Raw genomic sequence first — 15,494 nt, 5'->3', positions numbered from 1 at the left:
CTTACTACAGTAAAGAAGGGAAAGAAGTTCAAATAATCAAACAGCTGCTCAAGAAAACACAAGGCAGTAGCTCAGATCCATATCTAGCTCTGTGGAGTTACCGAGCTTTGCTGCTTGAACATGGCATGTCTCCTGCTGAGCTTCTGATGGGATGTAGGTTACACACTACGCTTCCATGCACAGCAGAACAAAAGAAATACAAAGAGGTGAAGCAGAAACAAAAGCATCTGCAAGACAGACAAAAAGCAAACTATGACAGGTCATCATACATGACACAGTGACCCCTGGGAAACACTGGATGCGTGAGCAGCGCGTGTGCGTCGCGGAACCTCTTGCTTTTCATTTCGGCGCCCATGTTCGCGTGCAGCCACACTGCCTGCACGCGAGGCTGCTGCGTGGCTTCATCGAGAGATTCGAGGTCTCACCTATTTTCTCCACACTGGAAGCGTGTCTGCTGCGGCGCTTCTGCCACCGGCAGCCCTATCTTTCTATCGTGTTCCCAGTCTATTTCTGCTGAGAGCCGCGCGCGGCACGCGGAGAAAATAGGCGAGACCTCGAACCTCACGTGCAGGCAGTGTGGCTGCTCTAACCTGTTAACATGGGCGCCGAAATGAAAAGCAAGAGGCTCCGCGACGCACACGCGCTGCTCACGCATCCAGTGTGTCCCAAGGATTAGACTCAAAAAAGGGATGTAATGATAGGAGTTAATAATACTTTTGACCACCAGAGGGCAGCAACGACTAGCGTTCCTACCTCTAACCAACACTTGTCTTGCTTAAACAGTAGGATTCACTAGAAGAAAATGCCACACAAAGCTGGATGTAGATGTTTATCAAGTTTTGCAACGGTAGTTAATAAATAATTATATTTGATGAACCCAAGTTCATGTACCCAACCCTGTGGTTTGTGGCTTCAGTTCTGAGAGTAGTTTGTTTCCTGGCTGATGAGATAAAAGAGGAAACAGAACATGTTATTAGCAGAGGAGAGCTGACGAGTCTGTTTGACAGAGACAGAGACAGACGATCCACCTGGTCATGAATCACCTGCTGATGGTGTTGGTGTTGCTGTGGAGCTCAGGTAGGACTCTGCTTTAATGATGGATGCAAAACCTGGAAAGTAAGAAGTAACTGCAACCGTCAGATACTGTGATGATGTAATGATTTATGTCATGGGGACTCAAGGTTTGTCTCTAAAGGGAGGAATACGAGTACACACACACACGCACACACACACACACACACACTTTCCTTCTTCCTTTTAATAAGAAAAACTATCAACATGACCTTTAAGCATATAGGCTGCATTAGAATAAGAGTTACAAATTAAATTTTGGCCTATAAACTTCAAGTAGAAAGAAACAAATACAGCTGTGTGATTATGTGCTCTCATTTTGGTTTGCAATCTTGAAAGTCTATATGTTTCAGCATTTACACAAACACACTCTGGCTACATTAGAATAACAACACTGAGTTATAGAGTGAGGTTGATACTACTGACAACTAAAAACACTGGTATTAGTATCATTTTCAAAATGTTGTTTTTGATTTGGTATCTATGTATTGATTCTTATGACATCTCTAATTTTATCCACTTTTTAATGTGATTATTGAGTTGTTTAGAAGAATGGTTCCTAAACTGGGATCTGAAGACCACCAGGGGTCCCTAAGAGGGCCACAGGGGTTCCCAGCAGAAGGACAAACAGATCAATTTCACTTTTATTAAATTAACTTCCAGGGTATTTTCTTAGAGGGGATTCTTTCAGACAAAATCCTCTCAAACGGGTCTTTGGACTATTGTGCATCTAGTTATGATGAAAAAATGTGAGATTGCCTGGTTTCAGAATCCCAATCCATTGCTCACTGGAAGCAGGACAAAAAGTTATGTTATGCTATGTTATGTTATGTTATGTTATGTTATGTTATGTTATGTTATGTTATGTTATGTTATGTTATGTTATGTTATGTTTTCTTATGTTATGTTATGTTTTGTTTTGTTATGTTATGTTATGTTATGTTATGTTATGTTTTGTTATGTTATGTTATGTTTTGTTATGTTATGTTATGTTATGTTTTATGTTATGTTATGTTATGTTTTGTTATGTTATGTTTTGTTATGTTATGTTATGTTTTGTTATGTTATGTTTTGTTATGTTATGTTATGTTATGTTATGTTTTGTTATGTTATGTTATGTTATGTTATGTTATGTTATGTTTTGTTATGTTATGTTATGTTATGTTTTGTTATGTTATGGTTTGTTATGTTATGTTATGTTTTGTTATGTTATGTTATGTTATGTTATGTTTTGTTATGTTATGGTTTGTTATTGTTGTGGATTTTCGGAGCTGATGCACTGGCAGTTGTCAGTTTGAAGAAGAGAAGACCAAACCAAACTTCGTATGATGATTCTGGGAAAACTTTAATGAAGAACCTTGCAAGGGAGAGCGACTCAAGGGACACCTCCTGTTCGTACGGTGTCCCCAAACTCGTCTGACCCACACAGTCCAAAACCAGCCTTTAAGCCAATCATAGAAACTAGTTCGTCAGTTCCGAATCATAAACCTATGACCTAAATCTGTATCTTTGGTTTGTCTTGTTGCGTCTGATGATGACCTGCATTCTGGCCTTGGTTCGCCTGTGAGGCTCCTGGTTTATTAAACAACATGTGTTATCTTCTGTTTGAGAGAACAGAGGAGTACAGCTTGACATTCTGTTGTCCTGGTCAGTTATGGAATATCCATAACAATCCCCTCTTATTGATCAAAAGATCAATACAAATTACCAATTTATGACTGGACTGGTGGACTGTAAGGGCACAAACAGAGTAGAAACAACATCCGCACAACAGATAACAATTCTCACACAAAAGTAATACAAGAATCAACAATTGCATTGAACAAAATCAAAAGTAAAATCATCAAAACACATAATCATTTAAACACATAATGCAATAACAATAAAAGCAAACAATCAGTAAATTAGATAAAAAACCCCTCTTATGTACCCCTTTAAAACAACTGTCATGTGACCCATGAGTTCTGTCTTCCAACCACCAGGGGCAGTAGTGAGGCAAATCCTCAAAGAAGATCTCCTAGAACACCAAAGCGTTAAAGGAGGTCATTGACAGAGGTCACCAGTCACATGCGCAAACAACCTAAGACAAGACACTTCCTGCCTCTTACTAGATGAAATCCTAGCAACTTAAAGGGGAGTCATACAAACATTTGATTACATCATAACAATAAAACAAATCAATCACAAAGTGAAGTCTTCAACCCATGCACTTTGCGTACAGTAGAGGGCCATCACCATGGAGAGGTTACTAGCACATACGATGCATGGTGATGTGGAATCCATCCTCCTGGAGTGATCCTCTTCGTCGACGTGGATGAACTCTGCTTCGTCTCAAACAGTGTTTTATCATATGTAGACCACCGCCATCTACCTCGAGAAAAAGTAAAGTGTTGTAGAGTCCCAATGGGCTCATTGATTTGTCCGTATGTCCAAGATCTGGCTCTTGGTCTGCATTTTCTGGATCATTCTGCAAAGGGCGCCCCTGTCCATGGGGCACTGGGTTCATGGCACCGACTGTGTCATGAGAAGGAAAGCCTTTCCGCTCTCCTTCGCCTGGAATCAGAGAGACTCCTGTCTCTCTCTCATTTGGACCGACTTGACCTGTCCCCTGCCCGAACCTACTAAACAGGAGAGAAAAAAGGAGTAACCATCCGGTTACCTGCCAGGGCTCTGCTCTCCTCCGCCAGTGGTTGGGGGGGCCAGTCTGCACCTTGTGGCGTGGATCCATTCTGCTCTGCCTTCGACCTTCAGGGCCGTCCTAGTAGTCAGCAGCACCTGGTATGGACCTTTCCACCTAGGAGACAAAGACACTTTTTCCAGAGATTTGATTAATACCAGGTCACCTTCTCGAAAGGAATGAATTGGTTCTTCCGATGGTTTGGGGAGTCTGTCAGCCACCTGTAAATGATACTTTCTCAAAATCTCTGTTAGTCTTTTCACATACTCAGTCATGAACTCATCCGTCCAAAGCAGAGTAGCTTTGTGTGGTGTCAGTGGGGGACTTGTCCCTGTGGACATTGGTCTTCCCATCAGCACCTCGTGAGGACTCAGTCCTGTAGTTGCACTTGGTGCACTCCGAATGGAGTACAGCACAATCGGCAGTGCATCAGGCCATTTCAGGCCTGTGGCTAGGACTGTTTTGGTCAATCTGTCTTTGATAGTTGCATTCATTCTCTCAACTTGACCTGAACTCTGTGGATGATAAGGAACATGTAACTGCCACTTAAATCCTAAGATTTCTGACAGTCCCTGAGTGATTTTTGACACAAAAGCTGGACCTCTGTCGCTATCTATTCCCTGCGGCACTCCGTACCTAGGGATTACCTCTTTTAGCAGACACTTTACAACTGTTCTTGCATCTTCTTTTTTCGTTGCAAAAGCTTCTACCCACTTCGAGAACCTGTCGGTTATGACTAGCAAGTATTTGAAGCCTTGTGAGCTTGGCATATGTACAAAATCTATTTGCATATTTACAAAAGGACCTGATGGGGGTTCTAAGTGGTCATGTTTCACTGTGCTATTCTTTTTTCTGGTCTGTTGACATATCATACAACTATCCACAAGTGTTTGTGAAACTTGAGTAATGCCTGGAGCAAACCACTGTGAGCGAATAACATCATTCATCACCCCTCTTCCAACATGCGCTGGACCATGCGTCACACGTGCCAGTACATGAAGGAGAGCTCGAGGGCAAACCGGTCGACCATCAGGGTGGAGCCACAAGCCAGACTCCGCGTCAACTTTACAACCTTTACGCAACCAAAGACTTCGCTCCCTGTCATCAGCGTGATTTTGCATTGTCACGACATCATTAGCGGAAGGAACTGGAATTGGATTGGTAGGTTGTGTGGAGGCACATTGAAGTACCAAAGAGGGAGAGGAAAGTGCCGCTTGTTTGGCTGCAGTGTCAGCCATTGCATTTCCTCGTGAAACAGGATCAGTTCCATTCGTGTGAGCAGCACATTTGATGATTGCAAGCTGAGATGGGCGCAAAATAGCATCTAACAGGTCATTAACCAAAGTGTGATGCTGTAGTGGTTTTCCAGAAGATGACACAAAACCTCTCATCTTCCATAACTGGCCAAAATCATGAGCAGCGCCAAATGCATATCTTGAGTCAGTGTAAATAGTAGCCACCTTACCAGAAGCAAGAATACACGCTCTAGTTAGAGCATACAGTTCTGCTGCTTGAGCAGAGGTACCTGGAGGCAGTGCTTTTGCCTCTACTACCCCCCAATCGTTAACTACTGCATAGCCAGCTAGATGTGTGCTATCAGATGGTCTGCTAGCTGAACCATCAGTGTAAAAAATCAAATCAGAATTGGGTATTGGTGTCTGCAACAAGTCTGGCCTTGGGGATGTACACAGGTCAATAGTTGTGATGCAATCATGCTCATCATCTGTGTCAATCAATGGAAGGAGAGTAGCTGGATTCAATGGAGGTGAGCGTTTTAAAGTGATGTGTGGACTATGAAGAATGATTGCTTCATAGCCTGAACGACGTGCAGCTGTCATGTGTTGGGTAGCAGATGTGTTCAAGATGTGAAGTACTGCATGTGGAACGTGCACAACACAGTCATGAGCCAGTACAATTGGAGAAGATTTCTCAATCATGATGGCAACGGCGGCCACCGCTCTTAAGCAACCTGGCATGCCAAGAACCACAGGGGTTAGTCGAGAGGAGTAGTACGCAACTGGACGGTAATGAGACCCATGTTTTTGCACGAGAATGCCTGTAGCAAAGCCATCTCGTTCATGTACATGCAGATGGAACGGCTGATGATAGTCCGGCAGCCCCAATGCCGGAGCCAAGGTGAGAGCATGTTTCAGGTCCTGAAAAGCTTTGTTCATGTCCTCAGTCCACTGCACCTTGGGAGGAGCTGATTGCAGTGTGGCGTTTCGCAAAACAGAGTCCATAGCAGCATACTCAAAGATCCAATGTCTGCAATAATTCGCCATCCCCAAGAACGAGAGCATTTGTTTCTTGGTTGTGGGAGGAGGCATGTTAACCAGCAGTTTCAACCTCTCCGGTGACAACAGGCGCTGTCCATTTTTCAAAACATGACCCAAGTATGTCACCTCAGACCGACAAAATTGCAGTTTGGCAAGTGATGCTCTATGACCACACTCAGCTAGTCTCTGTAGGAGCAAGATGGAGTCCGTTCGACAAGCTTCCTGTGATGGTGAAGCTATCAGGAGGTCATCTGCATACTGTAGGAGAGTGGAGCCCCCTGGAAAGTGGAGGTCATCCAAGTCCCGTTTCACTGCTGCTGCGTAAACTGTAGGACTCTCGACAAAACCCTGAGGCAAACGCTGCCAGGTGTACTGTTTTCCTTTGAATGTGAATGCAAACAGATACTGGCTATCTGGATGCAACGGGATTGAGAAAAAAGCTGAACTCAAATCAATGACTGTGTAGTGTGTTGAGTTGGATGGTAGTGAAGCTAAAATCGAATTTGTGTCTGGCACAATTGGAGCTGTTGGCACTACAATGCTATTAATAGCTTGCAAATCTTGTACAAAACGCCATTCATCTGGGCGGTTTGCTTTTGGAATGGGTAAAATGGGTGTGTTACATGGGCTTGTTGTTTGAACCAACACACCTTGATCCAGTAAAGACTGAATTACACCTTCAATACCAGCAATTGACTTGTGTGGCAAATTGTATTGCCTGACCATTGGTAGTTTAGCACCAGGTTTGAGTGTGACTTCGTGAGGTGGAGCCGAATTCACAAAACCCACATGGTTTTTATGTTTAGCCCATAAAATAGATGGAACCTCTGAAAGCTCTGATGGAGGCCCATACTGTGTGGGGAGGGGTGGTTGTTGCAAAACAAACCTACTCTGAGGTAGCTGGATGTGCTCAGTTAAAGATAACATGTACAGCTCAAGGCCCAAGTGTGTTATTGTTTGAGTTTGAGGAGTCTGCGCAGCTCCTCTCAATGCCTGGCACTGTGCCACCATGCTTTCAAGCTGTTGTGGGTCACAGCCAGGAGAGACAGCTACAGTGATGTATGGAAATGAATCTTTATCATTAACCAATTTGCGCTGTGCGTCAGATAACCGAATTGGAATTGCACATCCCTGTGGACCAACAAACAAACATTGTTCACACTCCAACCCCTCTTGTGTATTCAAAAACACATCAGCTAATTGTTTGTACACCTCTGGGGGGTTAAATGCTGCTGTACAGTGACACTGTAGTACAGGCCTCATGGCAGACATCTGTGTTGCACATGCTGGTGAAATTTGAGCAATTTTTTGAATGCTAGATACTGTGAAACTGGAAGCCATGTTAAAATCAGTCAATGACCAACAATACAAACAATCAGCAATAGTTTTCAAAAACTGAAATGCATGAGCAGCCTTCACATCAGGTAGGCTTAAAAACAATCCATCAGGTGTGCATTGAATGGTGGCATGTAGCTTGCAAAGTAAATCTCGTCCCATGAGATTAATTGGACTTTTCTCAGAAATCAGGAAAGAATGTTGCACATCTGAACCTTCAACAGTTATTTTAGCTCTCTGTGATAGTGGCTCAACAACAGGAACGCCGGAAACACCCACGGTGGTGACAAAATTAGGTGTTGGTGTACATACATGCTCATCAGCTTTAACAGTGGAAATTGTGGCCCCACTATCTACCATAATGTCAACTCTACTACCATTTACTTCAACAGGCATTATTGGATCTTCTGAAGGATCTTTTGAAAGTCGAATTACAGCTGCTTGAATGGGAAATGTTTTTTCTGATCCTGCCCCTCTATGGCCTCCCTATGCTTGATTGTAATATTGTCCATGATTCACATTATCAACATGTGGAGGAGGTGGTAGTGGTTGTTGTTGTTGTTGTGGTAAAGCAAGGGGGGCTGTTTGTTGGAAATTCCTTGTTTGGTGATCCTGGAATGGGTAATTTTGCTTGTTCTGACGACGACCACTTCTACACTCATTAGCCCAATGTCCCGCTTTCCCACATTTGTGACACTTTCCCGGTTTTCGCTTGTTATTGTTTTTGAAATGCTGTTGTCCACCCCCCTGTCGCGCATGCTGTAACATTTGTTTTGGGAAGGAGGCAGATTTGTCTTCAGCAAAAACTTCACACCTATCTAGCGCCATCATTTTGTTTACCGTTGCTTTCCAGTCTTTGGTTTGCCAATCGGTGACAGACAATTTGTATGCAGCTGCAACATTTGGTTTTAGATTTTGCACAAAGGTTGTAACAACAAAATATTCATTTCCTTCTCGTCCTATTCCTGCATTGCTATCCCAAGTACGTGTAAATCTGTTAACAAACTCAGGTACAGTTTCATATGCATCTTGGACACAGTGAATTACTTTATTAAAGTCAGTGCGCTGTCGTGCACATTTTCTTATTGCTGTTTTTGCTTCTTCATTTAACCAGTCAATCATGGTTCTATGAGGAGGCCACTGGCCATCCTCTGTCCGAGCAGGGAAAAGAAATTCACCTTTGCACAAATCCCACTCCGTTCTGTATGAGCCAGCAAGTAATTGTTCAACATCAGGTATCAGACAGTTATACACAGAGCATACATATCTTAACCATCCCCAGTATTCATCTGGGTTTGTGGTCGGATTGGGGGCATTTTGTGTCATTCCAACTATCTCAGCAGGAGTCCATGGTTTGCAGACAGCTGTGTTGCCAACCATGATTTTTGGAGCATTTATTGAGGTGGATGTAATGTTTAGAGGGGGCTCTAAAATGTTAGTTTTCGATCTTGTATGTCTTTCCAGATGTGAATGTGTCATTCTAGTTGTACCTCGTCTCTGTGTCATCTTTGGCCTGACTGCAGGTTCTGTGTCGTCACTATGATCTGTGTCAGACTCCTCCCCCTTACCTCTGGCTCCTTGTAACTCAAGTTCTACCTCACTTTCTCCTGAGCTGTCCTGAGTGTCTATCTCTGTTTCTTCAGCAACGGCAGCTAAATGTCTTTTCTTTTCCTTTCTTTTCTGGCTTTTTACCTGTTTGAATGACAAATTAGCTTTCTTTTCTTTTTCTGCAGCTTTCCTAGCTTTTTCTTCGTCGGCTCTATCTTTCTTTTCCTGTTTAACTCTTTCCCTTTCTCTAGCAGCCTGACTGTCTCTTTCCCTTTCTCTAGCTGCTATCTGCTCTTCTCTATTTTCTACTTCAGTCTGTAGTCTTTGTCCCTCAACAGCTGCGGCTAGTAAGAGAAATTCATCGTCAGTCTTTGCTTGTTGTGAAATGGTTTGATCAGTCATGTTAGCAGCTGAAAAGGGGTTTGAAGGTGAAAGTTGTGGAAAAATTGAAATCATTGTTTTGTTTGTGTGTGACTCTTGCAAAGGCACTCCAGCTTTGGATACAATGGTCAACAAAGTTTGTGGAGAGGGAGCATCAGTTTGCCGTTTTGCCCAACCGTATATGATAGCTTTGGAAATGGCCTTCACATTCTCACCATGCCTCTGTTTAATTTTCATCATTTCTGTAGCTCTGGTTTGCAACTCTGCTTCCAACATAGGCAAGTGACATGCTGTCACACATTTAACACAGTTCTCCACTGCTGCTCTGAACTCATCAGAAAAACGATCAACTCTTTTTTCATCCAGACTCACTCCACACCTCTGACGAGCAACAGTTAACCACACATTTACACAATCTTTCATATACGCACTATCCCAAGATGGATTTCCAAAATCTGGGTTAACATTGTACTCAGCAATCTGAAGCTTATCTCTATCAAACGCTCCTTCGTATGGCCATTCGCCATCTGTCCACTGATTCATAAGGGAAGAAAATGGAAACACAAAAGTCCATCCTTTCAATCTACCAACAACTCCCGCCGGAGATTGTGGAGAAAACATCGCTCTATATTGTGCATCTGTGAGTGTGTGGGGGTTTGCTTCGGGAAGCTTATCAATGGCAGATTGACCTTTTACTTCTGAATTGGTGCGTTTGTTTCCTACTGAAACAGATTTGTTCTTTCTCTTGTGTTTTGGTGAATGAATTAATTTTGTAGTAGATTGTGTTCTACTCACTGCTTTAGACGTGTTGTTGCCCATTTTAACACATTTACATTAAAAACATCACACAAACAAACACATCAAACACAAAACAGACACATCAAAACTTTCCCAGCATCACCGAAGTTCTTTTTTTTACACCTCTCTTCCTGGTGCAATAGCAGTGATCTGAAGCCAAACCGACGAAGCAACTCTTCGTCTTGTGTACACTGTTTATTGTTTGAAAAAATTTTTACCGGCGCCCGACTCTAGGACTTAGAATCCCAAGTCTGAAAACATTTCTCACAGGACACAGAGTGGATGATCCCCGATCTTGGCTTAAACGAAATAGGCCAAATCCTACCCCGAAAACGTCTTTTCTATAGTTTAAACCTCAGGTGGGTCCCCCTGTGCCGGACGTAGCCCGAAGCTAGCCCAGAAATCCCAGCCACTTTTGTGGCACTGCAGGAGTTAAGACTCACTCAACTCTGCCTTTTTTTTACCTCTTCACAACCACATGCTTTGCACCTGCTTATCACTGCATAGTTTCAACACATTTTCATGTGTTTAGATTCTTTAACCATCAGCTTTTTGCTTTTTTTTTTTTTTTTGTTCACTTTGTGACCACCTTTAAAGTGAAAGTGATGCACAGTTTCTTTGTGATTTCGTCAAACGCAGACATGGTAAGGCACAATAATAAAATAAAATTATGCACTTACCACGTCTTTGTTGTGTTGAAATCCTGTTCGTGACGCCAAATTGTTGTGGATTTTCGGAGCTGATGCACTGGCAGTTGTCAGTTTGAAGAAGAGAAGACCAAACCAAACTTCGTATGATGATTCTGGGAAAACTTTAATGAAGAACCTTGCAAGGGAGAGCGACTCAAGGGACACCTCCTGTTCGTACGGTGTCCCCAAACTCGTCTGACCCACACAGTCCAAAACCAGCCTTTAAGCCAATCATAGAAACTAGTTCGTCAGTTCCGAATCATAAACCTATGACCTAAATCTGTATCTTTGGTTTGTCTTGTTGCGTCTGATGATGACCTGCATTCTGGCCTTGGTTCGCCTGTGAGGCTCCTGGTTTATTAAACAACATGTGTTATCTTCTGTTTGAGAGAACAGAGGAGTACAGCTTGACATTCTGTTGTCCTGGTCAGTTATGGAATATCCATAACAGTTATGTTTTGTTATGTTATGTTATGTTATGTTTTATGTTATGTTATGTTTTATGTTATGTTTTGTTATGTTATGTTTTGTTATGTTATGTTATGTTATGTTTTGTTATGTTATGTTATGTTATGTTATGTTATGTTATGTTTTGTTATGTTATGGTTTGTTATGTTATGTTATGTTTTGTTATGTTATGTTATGTTATGTTATGTTATGTTTTGTTATGTTATGTTATGTTTTGTTATGTTATGTTTTGTTATGTTATGTTATGTTATGTTATGTTATGTTTTGTTATGTTATGTTATGTTATGTTATGTTATGTTATGTTTTGTTATGTTATGTTATGTTATGTTTTGTTTTGTTATGTTATGTTATGTTATGTTATGTTATGTTTTGTTATGTTATGTTATGTTTTGTTATGTTTTGTTATGTTATGTTATGTTATGTTTTATGTTTTGTTATGTTATGTTATGTTATGTTATGTTATGTTATGTTATGTTTTGTTATGTTATGTTATGTTATGTTATGTTATGTTATGTTATGTTATGTTTTGTTATGTTATGTTATGTTATGTTATGTTTTGTTATGTTATGTTATGTTATGTTATGTTTTGTTATGTTATGTTATGTTTTATGTTTTGTTATGTTATGTTTTGTTATGTTATGTTGTTATGTTATGTTATGTTATGTTTTGTTATGTTATGTTTTGTTATGTTATGTTATGTTATGTTATGTTTTGTTATGTTATGTTATGTTATGTTTTGTTATGTTATGTTGTTATGTTATGTTATGTTATGTTATGTTTTATGTTTTTTTATGTTATGTTATGTTATGTTATGTTTTGTTATGTTGTGTTATGTTATGTTATGTTTTGTTATGTTATGTTATGTTATGTTATGTTTTGTTATGTTATGTTATGTTATGTTATGTTTTGTTATGTTGTGTTATGTTATGTTATGTTTTGTTATGTTATGTTATGTTATGTTATGTTATGTTATGTTTTGTTATGTTATGTTATGTTATGTTATGTTATGTTATGTTATGTTTTGTTATGTTATGTTATGTTATGTTATGTTATTTTTTATGTTTTGTTATGTTATGTTATGTTATGTTATGTTATGTTATGTTATGTTATGTTTTGTTATGTTATGTCTTTCTGTTTGGAACACAGAATTTATAAATCTGAATCCATGATTTGAACGTTTTTGTTGTTTAATAAATGGAATTCTGAATTAATGTTTTACCAATTTCTGCTTGATTCTTTCATAAATTTAATTAATAAATAAGAAGTAAATAGTTATAATAGTATGCATAAACAGAATCAGAATCAAACCTCTGTGTCCTTCTGTTATAAAACTGAGACTCTGTCAGTTTGTTAGAGCAGCTCCTGACCTCAAATCTTTATTGCACATAATCTGTAATCTCAGTTTAAATTTAAACAATCAATATGAAGCTTTAGACAGGTAGGATCAATGAATAATTATCTCTATCACTCATGATGTGATTGGTGGCACTGATAGAACATCATTCCTATAATATTGGAGATTATATGTTAATATTTCTGAGTGAGCAGCATCAAGTAGCATCACTGAATGATGTTGAGCTGAGATACAAATAGATGTCTACACATTTAAAAAATCTACTGTATTTTAACCTTGATGCCTTTTCAAGTGCAAATCACAAACACATTATTACTGATCAGACTGTGAGCTACAGTCATGTCTCTGTGTCTTTGATCTATATATGTTTTAAAACTTTAACTATATTTTTCATCTTCAGTTGCTGCTTCCTGTGTTTTGTCCGTCAGATTAAAGATGAATAAATATATTTAAAATGTAATGTAGCTGCAGCCTGATACACAGTCAGATTCCACTTTATCATCATTAAAGAAATGTAAGTCTGATAAATGATGAATTAGTGGACGACACTGAATAAAACTTTATTGACACTTTTCCCGCTCTGAGAAAAAAGTAACTACATTTAACTTTAGCTGATTAACTGATTCAGACCAGAGCAAACCAACTATAAGTTTGAAAACATGATTACTTTAGATGTCCAGCTGACTGTCTCTGTCTTCCAGAGTCTCCAGGTTTCCAAGCCAGAGAGCAAACACTTTAGTCTGACTTGGTTTTTAGCTCCATTTTCTACTTACTGAAAATTCAACATGTTATTTTCACACACAAATTATACTTGTCTGTAACATATTTGGTAAAACAAATGTAAAAGTCAGATTCTGGTCCACATATGTTGTTTGTGGCTTTGCAGGTTAGTGGTAAACTGGTCACATGATTCCTGAGTGAGTTCAATAATCTGTGTGTTTTCAGTGAGATGAGCTCTGAACTGCTGGAAACCTTTACAGTGTTTGTTCAGTTCACAGCTCTGTGCCAATATAAATATTAATTTTCTGATTTTCTCTGCAGGACTCCAGGCTGAAGATAAACACCAACCAACAGGTAGAAAGAGAGAATATATCTAATCTGGTCTGGGAACGCCTCTGATCCCCCAGGAGGAGCTGGAGGACGTTACCCGCACCTCCATCAGTGCTGGACAATGAATCCACTTTAGTTTATGACCAAATACCCTCAAAACTAATAACTAATAAAATATGCTAATGTTAGCATTGAAAAGTGAAAATCCAGATTTTGGACTCTCACTTATCATCACATCTTTATGTCATGTCTATAATATCTATAAAATGCAACACATGGCATTGTGGGATTGTTTGCAGGAAGTAGTGTTCATGACATGAACACGACTTTTTCGTTCCATTGTGGATCATTTGAGGCTCTAAATGTTGGATAAATTTACAGACAGAATTCACACACTGAAATAAAATGGAGGAGGGTAAATAGAGTGAACTTTGTAGTAAATAGTGAGTGATTTCAGACACAGCCTTAGTCTTGCTTCTATATTTAGTGTCTTGTGTATTGTATCCCACAATCCTCTGTTTTCCTCCAGGTTCTCAGTGTGAAAGCACAGCCAAGGCTGACATCGTGCTGTTAGTCTGCGAATCCAAGAGCATCACCTCTGAAGACTATGAAAACATTAAGTCCTTTCTAACTCAAATAGTCAACAACTTCAACATCGGCCCTGACAAAGTCCAGATCGGTAATATTTTTACTACTACAACTATTCACACTACTGCTCCTGGTACTATTACTACTTCTGCTTGTGTATAAAGTACTCAAAATACTAAAATCTTTACAACACAATGTAAAAATATACAAATTCAGGTGCAGGTCCAAAATTCAGTTTTAGCAACAAAGCAGTAAAATGGGACATGATAACCAGAGTATTCAAGGTTATGGCTGATGTGAGGATAAAAGGACCATACCAGTGGTTTTACATGTTTAAGCTAAATAACTGCTGTCTGCATACAGCCTCCATTACTGCCAGTTATTTCCCAAAACATGCAGACATATTTTAGCTTTTGTATTAATTTGCAGAATTCTCAAAATGTTCAAAATTAACTGTTCAGTTGATACACCTACCTTAAAATTCAGTGCTTCATCTACTGAAACACACATTTATAACTCATAGTAATTATGATTCAGCTTGTAAAACAATGTTTTATCCAGACACTGATTTCCATGGTGGAGATATACTGTACATTCCTTCTGTGTAGGTTCGTGTTGGTTCAGTTAGCAGGACAGATGTTCTGACTGAACAGACTCTGTGAAGCACACCGCATTTCTGAACAAAACATTCTAGCTAGGAGGGATGCACAACTTTGTCATGTTGGTTCATCCACAGCATCACTGCCTTGCTCCAACTCCTCCAACAATGGTGTCAATGTCCATTTCCTCCAGGAAGGAGACTCTAAAGTCCAACACTAACAAAAGCCCTCACCTTCTCCTTCCTGCTCTGCTTTTATATGTTACCAGACTAGATGTCAGCGATAAAAATGGAGGAATTACAACGTTAAACTGTATTAAAAACTCACTTGACTTCTGTGTGACAACATTTAGCTCGCTTTAAACAGTGCAGGTGGTGACTGACTGACAAGTTTTTACTGTAGGTTTATGCGCTCACCGCTGAACGTTCAGTACCATCAACCTGCATACTAGACTTGACTCAACCTGACTGGACTCAGCTGTTGCTGATACTGATACCACCTCTCATATTTACTCACTGCCCTCAACACTTTTTGCACATGCTGAACTGCTGCCCATATGCCGAAGAATACCGAAGAGACACTCGGGGGCTTCAAGCCTCACCAGACTCGTTCATGTACCAGAGTCAGACAGTAGACTCAGAGGTTATTAGCCTGTAAGTT

General features: G+C 40.0%; 2 protein-coding genes across 3 annotated transcripts in view; one reads left to right on the top strand and one right to left on the bottom strand.

Moving 5' to 3' along the window:
- The first annotated feature begins 637 nt into the window (after positions 1 to 637).
- Positions 638 to 15,494, top strand: part of LOC121886789 (cartilage matrix protein-like) — a 29,268-nt gene continuing 14,411 nt past the window's right edge. Inside the window, exons 1-3 of one of the 2 annotated variants that reach the window (XM_042397106.1) lie at positions 638 to 1,077; positions 13,639 to 13,671; positions 14,177 to 14,326. In XM_042397106.1, the coding sequence (XP_042253040.1) occupies positions 1,035 to 1,077; positions 13,639 to 13,671; positions 14,177 to 14,326 (226 nt within the window). In that variant the 5' untranslated portion in view covers positions 638 to 1,034. The remainder of the gene's footprint in view (positions 1,078 to 13,638; positions 13,672 to 14,176; positions 14,327 to 15,494) is intronic. The other variant, XM_042397107.1, reaches the window with a different exon arrangement.
- LOC121886775 (protein NYNRIN-like) lies at positions 2,647 to 7,755 on the bottom strand. The gene has a single exon (XM_042397056.1). The coding sequence runs from the start codon at positions 7,753 to 7,755 to the stop codon at positions 3,727 to 3,729; it is 4,029 nt and encodes a 1,342-aa protein (XP_042252990.1). The 3' UTR covers positions 2,647 to 3,726.

Source organism: Thunnus maccoyii, chromosome 20 (genome assembly GCF_910596095.1).
Source record: "Thunnus maccoyii chromosome 20, fThuMac1.1, whole genome shotgun sequence".
In the NCBI taxonomy this organism is placed as follows: Eukaryota; Metazoa; Chordata; class Actinopteri; order Scombriformes; family Scombridae; genus Thunnus; species Thunnus maccoyii.
Note: the sequence above shows the minus strand (reverse complement) of the source record. Positions and strands in the feature narration are given on the sequence as shown.

Bases quoted from the DNA above. Each gene is read 5' to 3' on its own strand.
- LOC121886775 (XM_042397056.1), bottom strand. From the start codon at position 7,755: ATGCCTGTTGAAGTAAATGGTAGTAGAGTTGACATTATGGTAGATAGT.